Consider the following 23314-nt stretch of genomic DNA (forward strand, 5'->3'; position numbering starts at 1 on the left):
GTTTTCAAATCTGTCAGTCAGCTAGGGGATCTGTTTTCAAATCTGTCAGTAAGCTAGGGGATATGTTTTCAGGCAAATTAACTGGCGAGAGCGTGGGTTTAAGCTGATCACAGGAGAGTAACATGCTGGTAACAATCTGCTAAGCTTCTTATCAGCCGGAAATCTATGATGACAGCAGAGATAAAAACCATTACTTAACGCGACTCCTGGAGTCTTGTTGGTTTATTATATATTACCATCGTCAAGTGGTAATATCGTGATCAGCGTGCGGTTTTATAAACTTGGAACGCAGAATACATTTTCCATTTAAAGTTAAGGTATACAAATTAAAACTCACGTATATTATTCAACAGAATTGAAACGTGTCTTCAATGCACTTCTATATATTTTAAAAACGAATATTAAATTAGGCCTATATATTAAAATAATCAAGTATGTATCCCATCCTTTTAAAACAAATATATTTTGCAGAGCTTAGCCTTGATGAATTTTATAAGAACATACTCGGTGGTCATGATAAGGCGCGCATCTAGTCGAAATCATTAAAAGTCAAAGTAATATTTGTATAACATATGAGTCAAATATTCACTTTTTTGAGGAATTGCCCAAAATAATTCTGATACCAATAAGTCAAACCTTTTTTGTACGTAAATCTTGTAGTAGGTCTGTAATCAAAGTCATTAAAAAATCTGACTCAAACTAGAACCCAAATTTTACATGTCATCAACATTATCCTCTATCAGGGTCACAGGTTGATTTTTCACTAGATACACACAGACATACAAAATGTGCCTATCGTTTTACAGTTAACAATGTCATGTCAAGATAAACATATTCTTAGAATATTATGACAGGTTTTCCGAAATGAATGCTGAAAGCTATTCGATGAGCATTTGTATATTTGAAAATACCTAAAGATGCTAGTTTTACCGTTGTGACTACACAGGGAGTCTTTACCTACAATAGCCATGATTTTTACTATGCCAACAAATCAATGATTTGTCAGCAAGAAGCCGTTTTTCCAAAACAAAATGCATGCACTAGTATATCGACAAAAATGTTCCTCAGAAATGTGAAAATAATCCATTATCCCTTAGGCATTGAAACAATTTGTTACGTTTGCTACATCCACATTAACTATGAACTCTACAAAGATATCAGAGAAGACCTTTTGAAGACCATTTTAATGCATTTAATGACACTGGTCATTAGGTTAATATTTCTCATGCAAAATGAACAGATACAATTTAAGACAGAAAAAAAGTACACGCAATGATGTGGAGAAGATGTAAATTTAATACAAAACGAGAGGGATTGAAAAGGTTTTACACCAAGTTTTATTCTTTATATGTTTAAATGATCAGTAAATAACTTAAAAAAAACTTTTATGAATTTTGATTTGTCTCTCACAGGTCATAGTCTCCCATAACACTTAGTAAAGTGGGTTTTATTTTTCAACGTGAGATGATAATAAAATCATTATTATTATCAGGCCTTATAAACGGATGAGGCGTTTACTTGCACCACCCGCAGATCTTTTAGCACTAACACCCATATTTACCACCTTACTCACAACTTAACCAGCACTACCAGAGTGGATGAGTGTTAGAGCTAAGTATCGTTACGTTGGTGCTAAATAATTGTACGGTGTGCTGGTTAATTCGTGGGTTTGGTTGTTAATATGGGCGTTTGTGCTAAAAGATCTGCAGGTAGAGCTAGTAAACGCCTATCCCGTTTATAAGCCTGATTATATATCTACACCTTGTGAACAGAGACTGGCAAGCGAGGTGAAACCTGAATGGAATCACTGTAGGGTATCTTCTGTCCCTCTGTCAAATTTCATTTCAGTACAATTAAACCATGTTTTGCGTGTCGCCTTGGTAACACTGCTTAAACGAAGTGACTGGTCCATGAGATTCCACCCATAGCGCCTAAAATATTACCATTAGCCACTTCGCGCGATTTCCCGCACTTTCTAAGAGCCGCTTTTCCTAAATTTCAGTAGCTCTCAATGAAGTTTGCACTTTTTTCCATTATTCAAGTACATTTTCTTCTTTAAATTCACAATTTAAAAGTTACAACCGAAACAAGATCAGATCCGGAATTTTCATAACCAAAAAATGAGACTTGGCCTAAAGCAGAATACAGCATGACCTCCGATTTATGAAAATGATGTAGGTCAGTCATTAACTTGTATTGCATCATCACTATTATTACGTTACAAGTAATAACGTCATCATTACGTCACGTCAAACAACAATTGCCAAGCTATAGCTTTGAGGAAAAGGCAGACTACAATTAAGTTCAAAGTTAATACACGCAAAGTCCGAATGTGACATCTAATTTAGTCCACTGGAGTGGCGAGTTCTGTCCGAATTTCGGTGACCAGGTTCTCTCTCGGAACCTCCCTCTGAAAAGCAAAAGTTTTTATTTTGTTAATTTTTAAATGAAATTAAAATGTACGAGTCTGATGTAAAACAAACACGATATATTGTTATATCTTGTGTCAATATAACGATCACATTTATAAACAAGTCCGATTTTTCTGATTTTCTTCAGACACTGTAGACATAAGAATTTAAACTCATCAAAATGTTCCTGTGTTTGCTTTTTGTTCTAAATGTGGTAATATTTCTGACCAGACCCTCACTGAGCCCCCAATATATCTACGGTGATTCTTATAAATTCTTGTTCTTGCCAAGAATATGTGTTTTTTCATCCAAACGAGGCTCATATATGCAGTGTAGATACAAGTTGCTTCCATTCAGTTTTGGGCACCAATACAATCAATAACCCTGACCTTAATTCTTGATGCCCAGAACCTGTTTCCTCTTACTTTGCGAAACTTCAATGCACACACACACACGCACACACACACACTAACCCTCACCTCCTTCCTCGTTTTGATATCTCTAAGTTTGACAACGCTCTGCTCAATTTCTGAAGTTCCAATCACCACCGCCAGGGGGATACTCATAGTCTCACAGTACTGGAACTGATCCAGAGGTTTCGGGTTCTTCTTGTACGAGTGCTCAGCCTTAAAACAAGCGTTCGTCAGTTTTAATGAGCAATTTTGTTAGTGTGTCTAAGTGCGTGTGAATAATGAGAGTTAAGCTGCAGTTAACCATATGATTGTAACAGATTGAAGGTTACTTAAACATATATAAATACGCACTGGTTTAAATTCTAGTGCATAAATAAGATAAAATTGGCCTCCACTACCTTCCATTTTAACTGTTTCATTATCCGAAAGAAAACCAAAAACACAAAACGTAGTTCCTTAAACATTACGAAAGCCTAAATTCTTTAAACAACACAAGTCAGTAGTAGCGAAATTACTCGGTATTTTATCAAGGTGTTTACGTCTGTCTGTCTGTCCTTGTCTTTGTAGAACCAACCTGAATTCATCGCACGTTTACATCGTACGGTGACTCTATCCTGATCCAAATACTCCAGCAATGTGCAACAGGCTCTGAAGAGCCCTTTAAAATTACTAGTACTCACCTTTATACCAGCGCCCCAAAGCAATGCACAAAGCTTCATGCGTTCTTCAACCAAGTCTTTCTGTGCCGAAATAACGTAAACCTCCGTTTCTGTGGTTCTGATTTTAGACCCAGCAAAAGCCTAAACATTGAAAAAAAAATGTAAGATTCTAGAAGTGTATTTATAACCAAACAAAAACCGACGACAAAAAAGAAAGGGGAAAACAGAGAGAGAGAGAGAGAGAGAGAGGTATACTTTTACCTTCATCTCCATAATTGAGAAGATTCGTTCCACTCCAATACTGACACCTACGCAAGGAACAGGTTTTTCGTTAGGGTCAAACATGCCGACCAGGGTGTCGTACCTGCCCCCTCCGGACACGCTGCCCACGCTGACAGATTCCTCCTGGGACGCCGGATCATGGGTGTAACCTTGAAGAATTAAAGATGAAACCATGCAGAATAAAAGCTGAAACAATGCATCGTTTACCCCTGAATGACGCTAAGAAGTGCCAAATAAGGAATGAATGGATGTAAAATTCACAGAAATGTCTAAAATTGTTTGTCAGAAAAACACAAATAAACAAAAACCGATTTTTCTCTACGTGACCTCAAGGTCATGTCGGACAAATGGCACGGCATCTGCACGTAATATAAACGTGCTCGCCGAAGCGCATATCTAATTACGATTTAAAAAATTCATTACGTTCGAGGGGAATTACCAAAAAGAAAGACGCAGAACTGAAGAGAAAATTGGCCTCACCTTTGAGGACGGTTTCAAATATCGGCCCCGTGTAGTAGTCTAGTCCTCTTGCCAAACTTAGGTCAAACGACACCTGGTAAGTTTCGAGACAAAAAAAGTACTATAACCATTTTGTAAGCACTTTCTAGCGTACACGTCTGGGTCCTGTTTCACAAAAGATCTTAAAGCCAAAATTGGGTCTCAACTTTTAGCACAAATATGTAGTTTACTTTGACCTGATAAAAATCAGTGGTTGTCCAATTATATGAATATTGCGTCAGTTTCACAAAGAGAAAAACATGGCATGCGTGTTTCAGAACACCATTTACGCTGAATGAAGGACTCTTAAACGGTATTTAAATGACTAGAATAAAAGTAAAAATGTAATACATTAAAAAGGTTTCTCTTTTTACTCAAAAACCTCTAATCTCTCAAAATACATCCCTCCTTGCATTTTACGCCCTGCTTTCTCTACCTTGTCTGATATGCCGAATAATTCACAATACTTCAGCAGAAGAACCATATCCTCCAGGCCTTGTTTGGCCGTGGCATTACCGCACAACTTTTCATCTTCAAGAAGTTCTTCCACCAATTGTTTCCCACCTGGAACAGACAGACAAAAAAACCGTTGGTATAGTTGAAAGCAATGTTTGAATACAATAAAATTATTCATAAATTAAACATGAAAAACGGATGCTCTAAAACAATAGGTAAAACCTATACAAAGAAGGCGATGTAATTTGTAATTGATCGTTCTGTATATTCTTCAATCCAATATAAACTAAGTTACCACTGCGTCGCACGTAGTGGCCAATCATGTCAGCCGCAGAAGGGTCAAGACCTTTTTCTTTCACCATTTCAGTTTTGACATCTTCCCAAGGTACCTATAAATGTGTAAGTAGATATTGTGATATATAATAATAAATATTGATATTTTATGTCAGTTGAGGTTATAACAACTTTATCATGTGAAAGTTGCCGAGCACGTTAAATCAGAATCGTGGCAATTAAGTCTCTACTTTGCCAACTGATCATTTGCTAGGATGCCGTTCCATATCACGGTTCTTCAAATTTCTTCAACTGCTAGTCAATACAAAACGGGCAGTGTGAGTGGAGTGTGTGTGTGTGTGCGTGAGAGAGAGAGAGAGAGGTCAGTTTACCTTGTCCAGTTTATCAACAGCCGAAGAAATGGACCGCACCTTCTCTGCGGGCACCCCACACACCGCAAGTATGCCGTCAAGGATCTTCCGGTGGTTCACCTTCACCAACAAAATATTACTATAGAGAATCAAATATTTATACGTATAACGTGAAAATTCGTTTATTTATGCTAGTACCATTTACTTAGTGCCTCACAACATCTCAATTTATTGAGGAATATACTATATAGCGATACCTTGATCACGTATTCTCCAAGGCCCAAATCTTCCAATATTTCTGATACAATCTTGGCGCATTCTGCATCCGGAATCATCGGATCATACTGACCCGCCATATCGATGTCCTAAAATGAAATCCATGCAGAGGCATTTTTTCAGATCAAAGTTAATTATTATTGCGGTGATATCAAACAATTATTCAGCCATAAATGAAAATTATTTAACGCAATAGGCCCAAAAACTTTCATACCGTAAGCTAACGGTATGGAATTTTTTCGGCTTGTGTTTGATAATTTTCATTTATGATCCAACTGCCAAGCTAATGAACATTTTTGCTCAACTATTCAGCCATTTAGATTCAGTGGTTTTGAAGCAGGACACTTGACGTAGTTAATAAACCCGTCTAATTTAAGTCTATATATAAGCATTACAAATACCAAGGTCTGTGGCAGAAACTCACGCATTGATAAAACTCCCGGAATCTGCCCCTGGTCATTGCCGGGTTGTCTCGACGGTAAACCTTGGCAATGTGGTAACGGCGCATATTGGTGATCTTATTCATAGCTAGATACCTGGCAAACGGTACCTAATAGACCATTAAGTTTAAATACGTATACATGTATATTATCAATCCTTTTAATCAGGATGAGGGAGGCTGGTTTTGTGCATGGGTATCACTGTATGACGCACACGTTACTATACAGTGTTTATCAAATGGGAAAATAAGTTGTGCGATTAACAACAGTTTATACACGACATATCATATGGGGAGTGGCGAGAAAAGTTCGATAGATCAGGGCAGATTGATTTTAAGTGTAATTGAAAACATATGAAGTCTTTTGGATAAATGGTAATGGAAGGGCATCACAAATGTCAACAAAAAGCAAGTGAAATATTTCCCTCTAATTATTCGCCTACTTTCCTCTGATAATCAATACAAGGCTCACATATGCCATCGTGAGTTTGGATTTGGATTAAGAAAGGATACAGTCAGATCATATCTCAGGGACAGCTGTTCTCCGCCTTGGTCGGCAAGATCGAAAATCAGCTTGGAATCTTCTCCATACTTGCCTGTCAGAGTTTCCTAGACGAAGATCAAATTGTTTCAAGAATTACAACTTTGACATATCAAAGGAGAAAATATCGTTTGGAAACTATCAGCAAAAGGCTGGATGCTACGTCAAAAGGCTTTTGAAAAAATGTGGAATCTTATAACAGCATTGCAACTTATAGACATTATATAGGTTCCTAGTCATACAGTGCAGAAATAAACAAAATCAGCAACCAATACAGTATTTATTTAAGTCGCAACTTCCGCGTCCTTTGAACCACAAGAGGTTTTACATATTCATGAATCACCTTCAATTCCATGACAGGGGTATCTATGGTTTGTGCTCCGTGACGCTTGAAACACTCAACGATCGTCTTGAGCACGTGCTCTCGAACTGCCATCTGGCGGGGATCATAGTCCTTGGTACCCTAAGAAATTAATAAATGAGTATATGAAAAATTATTCCTTAACAGACAAATAATGATATTTAAAAAATTACGCATTAGTCAGTTTTCAAAGTTTAAAAGCTAAATTCCCTTTTTTTAAATTAAAATTCTTACCTTAGGGGTTTTAAGGACGAAGTTGGATTTGGGGGTTTCAGACACGTTATCCACTTCCTCCGCCATTTCCCGGAATCTGAAAGAAGAAGTAAATTAAACAAAATGAATAGCAAGAGCCAAGAATAGCAAAAGAGTCACCCCTTTTTCGAATGCAGCACCCAACAACTGAATAACTTACGAGATTTGATTGCGCTGGATAAATAGTTGGCAATATAGTGATAACACACTTTGAAATCACAACTACTGCATTTTATCGTAGACCACAACAGCGTATCCAAGATCACATTACACGGCAATCCTCTACAATCATACCATAGTGATATCAGACTACATGAACTAGCCCACCCTGTTACAAAATTACCATATCGCCTACTTAAAATTTGAATTTTTGTATGCTATTTTGGAAGCCCCTGATATCACAGAGCACGTTGACAATGGCCTTTTGTTGTTTTGGCTGAATGATAAACCAAACAATGCGGCCTCAGACGGTGCACAGGCCTACACGTCGCTATGGTAAAGTATCACTGAGATAGTAAAATTACTTCGTAGGCCTATCTGATTTTCACAAATATGAGACGCTCCTTTTTAACTTATCATGTAACATTCCAACACAATGATGCGGCGCACAGAATCTCTGGCTTTTCCACGTTCCATTCTAATCTATCCGTCCATTTATCAACATTCCCTTATATGGGTATGGTGTGATTTTTTTGCACTCTTACATAATATCTATTAATATTCATTTTCTATAACTCTCCATTTTGGCTATCAAACAAAGTGTTGTAATAATAGAAGTTGTGAACTAAGGTGAATTATCACACCATTACCTAATTAGACAAATTTCCACCACCTCATCATTATAGAATAATAACAGAATTTTCTAGTTCCTATCTGTTCCTTTATATTAGTTGTACTGACAAAATCTTTTGCCTGCACTCTTTGATTCATTGACTCATTGACATGTTTAACAAATCATTTATTCTAAAACAAATTTCACTAAATAAACAAAATAATGTTTGTATCAACAACATATTTCTATTACGATATTGCGGTTGCCGTGTAGGCTTATTGGTATATTTATTTTATTGAACAAAGCAAATTAACTTATATCTAAAAGTGACCGAATGTATTTGCCTTTTTAATAGATATGCAGTGATAATTAAGCCGTATATCAAAAGACAGCTTAAATAAGCTAAGCCCAAAACTAACAGACTTTGTACGGCTACGTACGACGAAGTCCCCAAACGTGGGCATGTATGTGATATGCAATTCCAAAACAAGGCTATAAGGATGAAACCATGCATAGCTGTAAAAGTGCTAACTTTATTGCTGTTTAGGCTTCGAACTAAACGTTGACAGAAAATTGGCCGACCCTCAAGTACTGTATTGACTTATCTGTTTATTCCCGGTGGGGAAAATGCGGCTGGAGAGTTAGTTTCGGTTTCGCCCTATGCATTGCATCATACAATTGTTTATTCAGTAGTGTTCGGGACAAACTGTTGTGCTAATACTAATACAAATACTAATGAACATGTTTGTGAGCGTGATTATTAATAGAGCAGAAATGAGTGAGTTGGACCTTATATGCATGATCCAGTGCCTCGAGTTCGGATTATAAAACAAATCTTTACTTTCGTATTCCTCGGAAAGTCCCATACTATATTTACTTACCCTTACAAATGTACCGCGGCCAATTACGTATCCATTGATATACATATGTCTAACAAATGCTGCAGAAATGGATAAATCCCGTGTTTTGCTTACGCATTTGGGACTGAAGACCGGTTAAGGTTTATGTCTGCTTCTGAGGAAATTGCACACTGACAGATTCAAGCGTGCATTTGTGTGTATGGGTGGGTGGGTGGGTGGGGGGGGGGGGGTAGGGGGGTAGGGGTATAAAACAGATAAAGGTAAACTATGTAGAGCACATGGATAGGAAATAGTTTGGTTTTGTCTCGTTTCTCTCATTCATTATATATTCATTTTCAGGGAAATAGGGCCAGAAACTATGGTACGAACAAAAGATGACGAGTCCTCTCCTCAAAACCAATTACACTGAAAGACCCTTTCTCTGCGTAAATAGTGAACAAATAAATCCTATAACGCCCTCTTTATTACAAATACTGCTTTTTGAATCCATCAACTACCGATGCCTTATATTACCTCAGCTTTTCAATTCATAAAAATGATTATATGACACTACATGACATAATACACACATACCTTATAGAAAGTGAAAGTGAACTCCGTTTCACCGTGTACTGCACCTTGCCAAACAAACCTGTTGTTACATCAGACACAAACCCTACGTAACTTATTTATAATCACAATTCAGCCTCGGTTTGATTTGATTTGTACGGAGGCCTCGAAGGGCCACTCAATAATGTCACATGACTGTTAAGCTGGCTGCAGTGACTTGAAAATAACTACATGGAGCTTGTTTTTAAAAGTGGCTGTTGATCCAAAATTGGTCCAAAATTAAAAACCCAAAATAAGTCTAGTTCATTTCATTATAAACCCATAGCAGTCAACGTAAATTAAGTATTGGTCTAAAACATTCCCCATGCCTCATTTGTTATAAAACAGGCAAAGTGTTTCTTTAACTTAGTTTAATACCAATTTGTCTTTTGACAAAGTGGACAAAAAGTATGGTCTTAAAGTTTAGACCAGTTTTTGGGCTTAAGTTCTTTTGTGAAAAAGGCCCCTGGTGACATCAAATGTATGACCTTGAGAAAAAAGAGTTTAGGTGACACCTATGCAAGTTCCTAATAAGTTCATGGCACATAAACCCCGACCGTTAAAGCCTTTAAAGTTTTGTAGACTTTCATAGCATTTTATTTCCTTTGCTTTGTAAACTAAATTTCAATCCAAAATTTGGTGATCCTTAATTGTGCTACATAAATGTACACCCGGTGACATTTATGGGCCTTCGTACCTGTAGCTGTTAACATCAGCTGATCTCGATCCTTCGAAGTCTGCGATACTTTAATCTCAAGGCTGAAGAAGTGTTAAAGGGTTGATTTTGACTTTCGTTTTTGCATTACTTAGAACATAATTATCAGAGGTAAGTTCCGTTCTAGTTGTTGGTATCACTCCAATGGCAGAACGGCAGCGAGGCATTTAAACACTTGCTTAAAGGTACTGATCAAAAGCACAAGAATAAAACATTTTTGAATTTTATATTTCTGATGAACATGGGTTTCAAGGCAAAGGGCAAACACTTACTTAAAGCCTGTTTGGGTTTTTTGTGGAATATTTTCATCATTTACTGATCTGGCTGCAATATTTTCTCAAAGATATAAAGCGGAACATATCCGAGGCGCAGAAAGTCAACTATCTTCATTGAACAAAAAGGATACGATTGGTTAAAAAACGTCATTTCTACACAAATATCCCAGTCACACTAAACACCTGTAGACTTGAAAATTCAAGCGGCAGTGTTACTGGACAATTTTGACTCAGTTTATAGAAATTCGGAGAAAAACATTACAGCAACCTTAGGGTGCTTTCCCAGAGATTTAGATCGATCTAGAGATTAAGATTTAGATCGACCTAACTCCCCGGGGATTCACGCTAAATTGCAGTCAGCCGAGCGGGCACCATAGTTAATTACCCCCTTACAGCTTTTAGTAGGCGGGACAGACGCTTAAGCCGGCCAAGCTGACAGTAATCTAGTGAGACTCCCCACAGGGATAGATCGATCTAAAAATCTACGGAAATGGGGTGTCAGAGCTGATTCCGAACATGCCTCAATTCTATCAATTTCATTTATGTGCTCAATCCCTCACATATTGAAAATTCAATAGACCATTTGTTTTTTGAATATCTCATATCGAATACGGATATTTAACCGGACAGAGATAGAGGAAAAAGGCGTGTACAGAAAGGAACAATTAATACACTGTCGGAGTTACTTATAAACGGCATCTTGTTGCGTTGTGGAAATGTGTATGTGACGCCTACTACATAACTCACGACTCAGAATCTGAAAATCTGACTAAAACCTGTTTTTAATGAAGGCACGCTCTCCGTGCAATCGAAGAACCTATAAATTGTTCTAGTCCTACACTATAGTAATTGAATATAAGTTGAAGAGTTCCCTGGCTCTAACAAAGTTTACAATTTGTGTGCGTGCCTTTTCCCCAGTTTTTTTTTTTTTTTTTTTTCGAATTGCTGAATTGGGGAACTGCCAATAGTTGTTCTAACGACAAACCCTAATTCTACTAGATCTCCGGCTCAAACCATTGATGATAATATTTTATTATTATTATTATTATTTTTTTTTTTTTGTTAAAGAGATTTCCTTGCTAGATCTATACTTATGATTCTACATACATTCTCCAGTGGTTTGCAACATTGTCAACAACTGCTTTTAGTGTGTTGTTTCATTTCGTTCCATTTTAATGATTTGACATTTTGTTCACATTCTGCTTGTAGATGTACATAGCTACTTAATGTTATCCCGCTGATTTTTCAGTCTGCGTATATATATATCCCTAAGTTATATATATATATATATCCCTAAGTTAATGCTTCAATAGTTCTATAGGACACATTGGGAAACTGATAAAAATGTATAGGAAATGTTTTATCGAGTTACCAATATCCTATAAAATAATGGGACTTTTTCCCTATAATACCCTAGTCCGATTTTATATGAGACATTAGCTTAAAGAAAGACAGTGGCTCTTGATTAGTTTGGTTCATTCAAAGTATAAGTTAGTTAACATTTAAATATTAAGGAAAAGGGATAAATAACGCGTCACATATAAGTTTTAATGATATATTTTGCGCCCATGGTTTGCCAAGATGTCGCGTAAATTGACCACGTACTAGCTACCTGCTGGAATGCAGTTACATTATCGTCGTGTGAAGATATGTGAAATAGACACCTTTTTGTGTAAATACTTCTCGGAAGGCCTATTTATGGGAAACAGGGTTAACCTATCTCATTATTCAAGCAAAGAAAGTGTGAATGTTTATTAAAAGTTAAACGAATTTGCAATTGTGTTTTAATACTGCATTGCTCAACAGTGCGTTGCTTTTTGTATGTGTTCGGTTCCGCTTTTATCTCGTTGCCTTGGGGATTGTGTTTAGCACACAACTGTTACTATGTGTTTTACATCCCTGATTACACCTGTTCTGAACTCACAATCAAGGCGCATAAATTACTCGATGGTACATGAATGCAGTCATCATCAGGAAAAAGTGTAATGATGCATTGTGGAATTTTATAACCGCCATTTTCACAGCATATTTTGTCGATTTTTCGCACATCATAAAAATATACTTGTATTTTGAGCCCATATGATATATTTAACCCTAAACAGATAATAATAATAATAATAATAATAATAATAATAATAATAATAATAATAATAATAATGTTCCTAATAATAAAAGAAATATTGATTTCCCTTCTGCATGCGAATCAATGGCAAAATTCGTGATAAGAGAAGGAGGCATAAATAAGGTGGAGTTGTGTTGAGTTTTAAAATCAAAAAGGGTAGAATATGTTTAAGACTTCATGTTAAAATGCTGAAGAATAAAACATGCACAAAGTTGTTTATTATCCGGAAATAATTTAAGTCTAATTTTGCTTGGTAAAAATATCAAAAGGGCATGAGCTGGGTGGAAACCGTCGCTTTTGACAGACACCGTTTTATATGCTACAGTCATGAGATATTTACACCCACCCGAAGTAAGGTATGTCCCAGTTAAGTCATCCGCCGTCTTGACTACTATCTTTTCCCATTAGTTTTTATCTTCTACAGTTGCATCCTCATGCTATATGATTAACGCAAGGATTAACGCTTTTTATAACACAATTGTAAAAGTTCGTTAAATGCACACACACACACGATTAAAACTTTCAATTTTCTTTAAACGAACACTCTCTGTCATGCCTTTTTCAATACTTTTTAGTGTTATCAGTCCGGTTAAGTCCACTTATCAACTGAACAACCAATAGCTAAAAACTTCAAACGTGTTTATCTGATCACAACCGCTAAGTTGGCATATTGAAATTTTTTCAGGTTTATTTAGGCGAAAGGTGGCTACATTTTTCAGATGACAGGCGTTGAAATAGAGCTAGAACCTCTGAGCGACCAACTCCGAGAAACTGGAAATGAAACTGTTCCTTCATTGGGTTCGGTTGCCGCAGCGGAAGATGTCGCCAACACCGAACCGGTTCCTCGACCCGATGGGGGCTGGGGTTGGCTCGTCGTGCTTGGTTCTTTCATGAATCACGTTGTAATAGACGGTACGGCTTTCTCAATTGGCGTCATCTATGTGGAGCTTATTGATTACTTTGGTGCCTCCACGGCCGATACGGCATGGATTGGGGCCATTCAGTATGCCGTATTAAGCTTGGCAGGTTAGTGCACAAGTTAAGGGAGAATAAACAGCGCAAATGCGATTTCGAATTTTAGAGACACGTATACACTAGAGATAAATTAAAATCGATTACCACCATATAAATACTATAAAACACCCTGCTTTAACATACAAAAAAATGAAGCAACAGAACTAGGTCACCTGGTACCCTGACTCAAGAGGAAAAGATGGGCTGTAGGTCATCAAATTAACGACAAAGTGCAGTAACGAAAGGTCTGCTGAACGTGTTGGGCTATTTAACAGACTTCCGTCGTTATGCTTCGGTGAGAACCGTAGGATGCATTAAAACGAGCAGCAAATGGTCTGGGATACATATGTTTAACCTTTCGTAGAAAAACGTCTGTTAAGATACTTCATGGTATGTTACCACTTCATAGGATAAGAATTACTACTTCATGATAGAAGGCGACTTCATTGGTTAAAAAATAAGGACCCTTAGGAGACTTCGTAGTATATTACCACTTCATGGTACATTGTTTCCAAACATGTTTCAGTTCTGGTTGGATGTGGAAATTAGGCGTAAAGGTCAATATGAAGTTTTATTCTAGACCATGATTTCCAGAGTGACGCGTGTATTTGAAACGGGGTGTGTGTGTGTGTGTGTGTGTGTGTGTGGGGGGGGGGGGGGGGGAAGGAGTAACATTACTCAAGATAGTGCGTATTTTATCTCGTTGGAGAAGCTGTTATTTTCAGATGTTCTCGTAGATACCCGTGAGATTAACTTCTATAAATAATGTACTTAATTTCAAGAGCTCCGGTCCAGTGACGGAAAGCATAAAGCTAGTTTTTTGTTTTACCCATTTAGTTTTGAGATATTTCAGATTTCAGGACGAGTGAAAACTGACAATATTTGGACGTTGAATCATGGCAGGTCTAAGGCACTAGATGTATGAGACAAACGAAGTGTATAAGTAAACACATTGCCTGCCTTTTAACTAGGGCATAAAACTGACCATGTGTGGTTTGATTGACGTACGGCGCAGGTTTATAGATATGGCTAGTACACAGCAGCAAGAATGTACGTCTTTCCACCGTAGGTAGAGAACTCTACTAGGCAGAGAGGTTTTAATTTTGCTCCACACTAGGTGTACATTAATATCTTTAACAAACCGTCTATTCCATTATTCGTGTTATAGAAGTGTCTCTTTTGTAACTATGACATAAATGTACGCTTACATTGGTCAAGCTTTCCCTGTGTTGGACAATTCATTATATACATACATAATCTATTTCACATTGTTACTTCCTAAACCATCATAGTTAGGAACTTGATACGTCGGGGATTAATAAACCTATCATTAAAGGAATTTGCAAAGGCTCTTCGGAATTCAATTGTGACTTGGGGTGTGGTCGACCCTGGGGGTGGTCTATTCTAATTTTTACATCGTATTTTATGCTAGGAACATGAAACATGGCTACATACTATTTTGAATGTGGAATGTCACTTCGGATTTTTTTTTTGAGGGGGGGGGGGGGGGCTGGGGGCGGTTGAGTCTAATTGACATTGTTATTCCTGCTATATTTATCCTTAAGACCAATAAAGCTGGGAACGTAAGGCTATGGGGATTGAAAAATCTGCCTTAGGGGGTGTGTATGGGTCCCTCTGGGTTTTTGTGACATTGGGTGTGGCCGTCCCTGGGGAGGTTGATTTTAAATTTTACATCGTTATTCGTGCTTCTACCCTTACGCCATTACAGTTGGGAACATGAAACCTTCCGGGCTGATAACCTTACCATTGAGGATATGCATATAGGTTTCCGGGAATGTTAGTATGATATTTCAGGTGTGGCTATCCCGGGGGGTGGTTAATTCTATTTTTCACAACTTTATTTCTGCCATCTATACCCTTAAATTTTAAGGAACATGAAACGGAGATTGATGAACCAGTCATTTTAATGAATGTGCATGGGTCCTTGAGAAATGTAGAGAACAGCAGAAGCACATACAGAACTAAATGGACTTCCAGCCATATGCATTAATATAGGTCAGGGAATCCAATTAAAAACTAATTCAAGGCCCCACACACTCGATCAGGAATCCTAGCGTTTAACTGCTGTTGTGTCTTAACACAAAACAAAAATGTTTATTTCCCAAGAGCAGTAATTAACATGTGTGTTTTATGTTAAAGAACAATGGGACTTGGACCCTACTAGGCTAGGATTCCTGAGAGTATGGGGTCTTGAATGGGTTTTAATTAACTTGACCTATATTCAAGAATACGACTGAAGGTCTGTCATTTAGTACTGTCTGCTGCTTTCTCTACATTTCCCCTTCCTTCCTTACTCGAAGACCGCCATCAGATTCACACATACGATGTAGTACTAGCTGGGTCGGTCCATCTCTGCAAGGAATCTTAAGTGCAATCTATGGAATCAGCTTCATTGCCTGACAAACCACTAATCACTCCACACCCTAGGGACGGCCACACCCCAAGTCACACTAATGTAGCCCACCCATGCACCAAAGACTCATGTTCTTAATTCGAATGGTCTAGGGGGAGATGAAATAAATTACGGTAATATATATGTGTACCATCCCCAGGGACAGCCACACCCCAGGTCACAAAAAAAAAATAAAAATAAATAAATAAATAAATAAATAAATAAATAAATAAACCTGCCTATGCACACCCCGACATTTTAGTTTCCTCAACCTAAAGACCTATGGGTATATAGCAGAAAATACAATTGAAAGATAATAATCAACCACCCCTAGGTCACCAAAGTCACCAAAAATCCGAAGGACACGTGCACATCCCTAATGGCAAGTTTAAATATCCCCAACGTCTCATGTTCCTCACTTTAATGGATAGAGGATACCAGTAACAACGATATAAAAAATATATACCCCCCCCCCCCCAAAGGACTGCAAAGTCCCCCTACTAAAGGTCTACGGGTAGATAGAAGAAATTACGATGTAAAAATTACAATCAACCACAATAACAATTAACCACAATTCTGAATAAATATCAATCTACAAGCCTGTTGATCTCGCAGACCAACTACGTTAGTTAGGCTGCTAAACAACGAGTAGACCTACCCCCCCCCCCCCCCTCCGAACGCCTTATTAACAGTTTCAAAATGCAGACTGTGTCGCAGATAATACTTTCGGGTCAAATGAGAGCCAGCCAAGGGCACATTTCGGGGGACACCATTGATCACATCATGATGGACATTCACAGGTGTAAGACCAGAACAGAGCATCTCGGAAACCAAGGGACAGACGTAAATCATTACACTTGCGCGTGTCTTTCCTCATGGAAAAATTAGTCTTATAATCCAGTAACCTACGCGTAAATTATGTTTTCATAGCCTGGTTTACCTGATCTATTAGTTTTATGCATCAAGCGGATCTGGGAAGGGAGGGCCCAGGGGGTCTGGACCCCCTTTTCTTCAACGCTGACCATAATGTCCCATAATGTACTGATTTTTAGAAATACTGAATCCTCACCTACATACGCCTGTGTATTATAAAATTACTCAAAACATGCATTCAATACCACTAAAGAAACCCTATTCAGTCATACAAGTGAATTAAAACGTACAGTTTACCTATTTTGGATAATATTTACAGTACAAAAACAATATATTTCAAAAACGTTCTCTCTCATAGCGTTGGGCCAACAACAGGTACTATTTCACCATTATCCCATGAAGTCGCAGGCAATATCTTATGTGGAGATGAAGTCGCAAAATATCCTATGAAGTCGATTTGACAGTAAAATCAGAGCATTTATCCTATGAAGTGGTAATATACCACGAAGTATCTTAACAAACGTCGACAATTAAATTGAAAATGAAAAACTTCACCAGTGTTTAGGCCTACTTTGCTTGATGTACAGATGTTTCTGTATCTACCTGTAAGCTTAGCTAAGCGGTCCATGATAACTGCAACGCTGATGGTCCCTGATAAAATCAATGATGTGACAAATATTTCACCTGAACAGGCCTTGTATTGCTGTATTCCACCATGTAATTAAGGCTTAAAAGACTTCACGTCTTTTACCTTTTAAATATTATTTACTTGTGTATCAAAATAAGTTTTTTCGATTACCTAGAAAATGTAAGCGAATATTAACATCTTCGACCTCTGATGAATATTTCAATGTTTGGGAAGCAAGCAATTTAAACATCTGCCTTGTGTGGTTTATCAATGTTATGCAATTGCCAACTAAACGAACTATTTAGTGGTCGCTTTTATTTTCTCTGTCACTAAGTGAATAAAGTATTTGATTGTAGCCAACTATTAATACATTTCAGAAAAAACTAAATCAAAGAGATTCTTTTTAAGCACAAATTCAGCAAAAAACGCAAACAGTTCCACGTAAGGTCCATTGAATTTTTTACCCTCGAGACAGAGGTAAATTTATAGCAATTTCAAATACATTGATTTATTTCAGGTCCCGTGGCCGAGGCACTGTGCAAGACCTTTACACCCCGTACTATAGGAATGATAGGCACCGTCATCGCCTCTTTTGGGTTCATGCTCAGTATGTTTGCCACACAGATTTGGCAGCTGTATATAACCTTTGGCTTTCTGACGGGTAAGTTACAGTGCGTGTGCTCTAATCTAATGTTCCAAATCCAGACATATATATTACTGGTTTAGAAAAGGAACATTGTGACCTCCCATCTTGGCAGGTGGTTTTCCTGTGTGTCAACGTAATTTTAAGCGTCTCAGATACCCTGCAGGATCCTAAATTTAAGGAGGGGGGCACAAGATTTGTCCGCTCCCTCACCAACAAATATTTTGAATAATTCAACAGCTGCACCTCTCTCCCCCCCCCCTCCCCACCCACAAGCATTTTCTCTGCTAATGGCCCATGTGTGTGTGTGTGTGAGTGTGCGCGCGCGCGCGTGCGCGCACAACAAGGTCAAGTTCCCCTTCCTCTATAATAATTATTATTATTTTATAATTTTTTGCCATCCTATGTACGATTTTAAAACACCCTCAGCAGCTGCACAATTGGCATTTCAGGGTTTGGGTTCGGCTTGAAATTTCTACCAAGCATTGTTTGCGTCCACGAGTACTTTGAAAAAAGACAATCTCTTGCGATGGGGATTGCCGTCTGTGGAACCGGGGTGGGCACTTTCGCTTTCGCACCCCTCTCCGAATACCTTATCGAGATATACGGCTGGCAAGGTGCCCTACTCATTGAATCCGCCATCATACTGCACGGCGTCGCTTTTAGCGCCCTCTTCGTACCTCTGGAGAAAAAATCACGGGAGAAACAAGAGGACGAGACAACTCTCATATCCAAATTAAAGGCAGCTTGGAAAACAACAAAAGAAGTGATAGCTGAAATGATGGATTTTAGACTTTTCAAGGACCCAAAATTTGACGTCTACTGTGTCTGTATGTTCTTATTCGCTGTTGGCTACGTTGTTCCGATGACGTATCTTCCAGAACGCGCTGTGAAACAAGGCTACTCTCCGCGAGAGGGCGCTTGGCTCGTTTCTGTTCTGGGAATTTTAAACATGCTGGGGCGCATCTTCGTAGCCGGAGTTGGAGACCGAAAATGCGTGAATCGTTTCTGGATGTTCACTATATGTATCCTCATCAGTGGGGTTATAACCGGTGGAAGCTTTTTGGCAAATGACATCTACTGGCTGCAGATGACGTATTCTGGGTGTTACGGTTTCATGATAGGTAAAATGTACAGAAATACTAAAGCTCTCAAGGTTAATAGTACGGTAATTTTAAATTATGTTCAATTATCACATTTAATAATTTGTTCCGTTTTCTGACAATAGTAGATGTGATCACTTATTATTCTACATTTTAGGTCAAATAAAGTTTTATTCTGAGACATCTACCAATTTTGCAGAATACTTTTAAACTAATGTTTTTTATTTTTACCTATTTATTTATTTATTTATTTATTTATTTTGCCAGTTCCAATTTTAAACTGAATCTGTTCATTACAACAACATTTTGTATATCGATGCATATAGCTTCAAAGTAAAATTTAACATCGAAGCATATTTTTTTTGGTCTATACCTTAACAAGTTTTTAATTTTCTTATCGATTCAGCTAAATAAATTAAATATATATGTAAAAATAATTCAGCTGTAATCACTTTCAGGTATCTTCATTTCTTTGGAGTCCGTCGTGTTAAGAGATTTAATCAGCCTTGAGAACCTGACCAAGGGCTATGGTTTGGCCATATTTGTTGGTTATGGGATAGGGTCATTGGTCGCTACGTCATTCACTGGTAGGTTATTTATTTTTAGGCACTTCAAGTACGTTTACAGGTCTTTTGCTTGTATTAACTTAGCATTCACTTCAGCATTGTGCCAAGGAGGTGTATCCTTGCAAATGTATGGCAAATTGGTTCTGTTGTTTTACCATAAATAAATCTTACACAATTTTAATTTTATGTGTATTTTGAAATAATTTCAGCATTATGTGTCAAGCTTTAATCTTCAGATATGTGCTATGACATATATAAAGTATGCCAATAGGTTTTGAGTCAAGGTTTTTTTAATGTGGTAGAACCAAGAAATCTCACGACAATTAACGTCGACTAGAGACTGCCACAAATTATACAATGTCATCGCTGGAGAGCTTCCCAATTTGCAAGCAGCCGATGTTGAAGATAAAATCAAAAATATTATTTGAGGGTTAGATTTCTTTTAAAAAAACTCTTATTTCCCTGTTCATTTTATTCCTTTACAGGCTGGATCTTTGACGTGACCCAAAATTACGACAACTCGTTCTTGGTTTCTGGAGGAATTCTCGTGGCAAGTGCTCTCTCCATGGTACTTATACCTTGTTTGAAGCGATATGACGCCAAGAGCGAAACCCCAGCCAATTGACATCTGACATATTAATGCTGTAAAATGCTCCCACAATTCAAATAGAAAAGAAAATAGAAATTAATGCCGACCAGAGACCTTTTTTACTTACTTGGTCACGCAATTTATTATGATACCTAATGAACTAAATTGCGCAGTTTGCTCATAAATGTACGGAATTCTTTCTGTATATTGCAGGTGGTTTTTTGGTTGTGTTCTTAGCTTTTGATAACAGAAGGTCAAAGGCCAAAATCAGGTTTCATCAGGATTACCAGTATATATGATTTCTTATTGAATTCCAATAGTAGTTATGAGTGTCTCCCTGTCGGATTTTGAGATATAAGGGCCGGAAAATTGCAATGATAAGTTCACGATAAAAAGTAAGTCAAAGGCCAAATTTAAGGTCACATTAAAATTGCCAAGATGTGAAATCTTTAAGTTCAATAGTAACCATAGGTCTATTTCAGCCAGTTTTGGAGATATGAGGACTGAATTTGCAAAGCTAAGCTCGTGGTGAAAAAGTAGGTCAATGTCAAATTCAACTAAGCCTGCCAATGTATGGTTTGCTATTCAAGTTCAATAATAACTTTAGGTGAACCTCTGCCAGTTTTGGAGATATAAGGGGCGGAAATTCTGCCAAGTACACTTCTCGGCAAAAAGTATTTTATTTTCGCCGTAACAGTAAATCAAAATTTACATTTTCCTGTTGTATACACGACATCTAAGGCATTTTGTTGTGTAGGCTGAATGCGAACACAAGCAATGCAGCCACAAACGATGCATATACCTGTACACTGCTATGGAAACGTAATACTCTGAGATGGTAAGATTTATTTGTATATTCTAATTTTACAATCATAAGACACTTTTTTAACTCATTACAAAACATTCCAATACCATGATGCATCGCACAGAATCTGGTTTTCTCACGTTCCATTCTAATCTATCCGTCCATTTATGTATATTTCCGTATTTGGTTATGGCGTGATATTTTGCGCTCAAATATTATTCACTTTTCTATTTTCCATAAATCTACATTTTTGGCTATCAATCAAATTTAATCGTCTTATTAGGTAATGGTGTGATAATTGACCCACGCTCACAACTTCTATAATTACAAATTTTCCATTACCTCATCATTATAGAATAATGTTGTTGTTGCTTTCCGTTTCTTTGTAGTTATTTATAGCACAGTTCGAATGTTTTGCCTCCACTTTTTGACTCATTGACATGTTACAGTTTAAACAGTTATTAATTGTAAAATTAATTCACTTAAATTTAAAAGAATAAAATAATATTTGTATCAATAACTTATTTTCTTTTCGATGTCATGGGTGCCGTCTAGGTCCAATGGTCTTTTTCTTTAATTTGAATGAAGCAAACTACCTTATATCTAAAAGTGACATACTTTATTTTCCTTTTTTCGATGGTGGTGGTGTAGGGGACCCATGTTTTTTAATGTATGCTCAGTGATAGCTAACCTATATATCAACAGAGATAAAGTTTACATGAGCGAAGCCAAAAACAAATAGACTTGGTCGACGTCGACTATGTATGACAAATTACGCCGTACATGCACATGTACGCGTTATGCAATGCTAAACAAGGCTACCGGGATGATAAAAATGCATAGCTTAAAAGTGCTTCCTCAACTGCTGCTTAGGGTATCCAACTTAACATTGACAGTAAATTGGCTGACCTTCAAGTACTATATTTACCTGTCAGTCAGCTGTTGATTCCCGGTGGGAAAAATGCAGTTGGCGAGTTAGTTTCGGTTTCGTCCTATATGTATTGAATCATACAGCTGTTTATTCAGTAATGTTCGGGACGACAAACTGTTGTACTGATACTACTACAACTACTAATATATTTATGTTTGATGAGCGTGATTCCAAAAAAGACGGAAATAATTTAGTCTGCCGTTATATGTATGATCTAATGCTACGAGTACTGTTTACAAACCAGTTCTTTACTTTAACGTCCCTGAGGAAGTCGTCATACTGTAAACACGGGTTGGGTTGAAATAGCAATGCATCGTGCACCCACACCCACCCCTTCATAACTGTAAAGAAACCCTGCCTTCATACGGGTTGTAAAAAAGTATAGGGGAACATGATGACTGAGTACAGGAATATTTGTAGAACTCGGATATACAAATAGACCCAAACCGGTTCAAGTCTGAACTGCGTTGTCAGGCGTTTTCGAAGTAAGTGCAGTTTAAAGGCCCTCCCATAAAGAAAAGTGTTCCGCGACCAGCTATGTACCCATTGATTTATAACAGTGCTGCAGTAATGGTTGAATCCATCTTTTGTTTACGCATTTGAGACTGAAGACCGTTTAGGGGTTTAGGCCTACTTGTATGTCTGCGTCTAAGGAAACTGCACACTGACAGTTGTAAGTGTGCGTGGGGGGGGAGGGGGTATAAAACAGTAGACGAGTACAATATGTAAAGCACATGGATGGGAAATCACATGGTTTTGTCTCGTTTCTCTTACTTGTTATATTTTCATTTTCAAGGGGGATGGGACCAGAAACTACGACAGGGACAATATAGCCTGCTGAGTCCACTCCTTGATCTGCCATTTAATGAAATTAATTACACTTAAAAGCATGCCTGCCTCTTATCAGTTGTTTAACGTAAATAGTCATATGACGCCCTCTTTATTACAAATACTTCTTTTCGAATACATAAGCTACCTCAACCTAATAGTACCTTAGCTTTACCGTACATTAGAATGATTATATGACACTATGACATAATACATACATACCTTATGGAAAGTGAAAGTGTACTCAGCTTCACCGTATACTGCACCTTGTCAAACAGACCTGTTGGCTACGTCAGCCTACGTTACTTTTTATAATCACTGTTTAGCCTCGGTTTTATTTGATTGGTACGAAGGCTT

The 23314-nt window shown here is 37.6% G+C and overlaps 2 protein-coding genes across 3 annotated transcripts; one reads left to right on the plus strand and one right to left on the minus strand.

Annotated features, from left to right (window-relative positions):
• Positions 1-1314: 1314 nt before the first annotated feature.
• On the minus strand, positions 1315-23299 carry LOC106180482 (histidine--tRNA ligase, cytoplasmic-like). 2 transcript variants are annotated; one of them, XM_087015836.1, is made up of 14 exons: positions 23180-23299; positions 7215-7290; positions 6963-7082; positions 6592-6687; positions 6064-6189; positions 5621-5728; positions 5385-5483; positions 5015-5108; positions 4700-4827; positions 4246-4318; positions 3745-3914; positions 3505-3624; positions 2891-3037; positions 1315-2410 (listed from the first exon to the last, which is right to left on the minus strand). In XM_087015836.1, the coding sequence occupies exons 2-14, from the start codon at positions 7278-7280 to the stop codon at positions 2345-2347; spliced, it is 1413 nt and encodes a 470-aa protein (XP_086871962.1). In that variant the 5' UTR covers positions 7281-7290; positions 23180-23299; the 3' UTR covers positions 1315-2344. The 2 variants fall into 2 exon arrangements, with proteins under 2 accessions (XP_086871962.1, XP_013419930.1); XM_013564476.3 differs by lacking the exon at positions 23180-23299 and adding an exon at positions 9438-9549.
• LOC106172548 (monocarboxylate transporter 13-like) lies at positions 13222-21793 on the plus strand. The gene is made up of 5 exons (XM_087015128.1): positions 13222-13590; positions 18010-18153; positions 18588-19259; positions 19697-19825; positions 20290-21793. Exons 1-5 carry the CDS (start codon positions 13284-13286, stop codon positions 20427-20429), a joined length of 1392 nt encoding a protein of 463 aa, XP_086871254.1. The 5' UTR covers positions 13222-13283; the 3' UTR covers positions 20430-21793.
• Positions 23300-23314: the final 15 nt, after the last annotated feature.

Source organism: Lingula anatina, chromosome 6 (genome assembly GCF_051362555.1).
Source record: "Lingula anatina isolate TDL-2025a chromosome 6, LinAna3.0, whole genome shotgun sequence".
NCBI lineage: Eukaryota > Metazoa > Brachiopoda > Lingulata > Lingulida > Lingulidae > Lingula > Lingula anatina.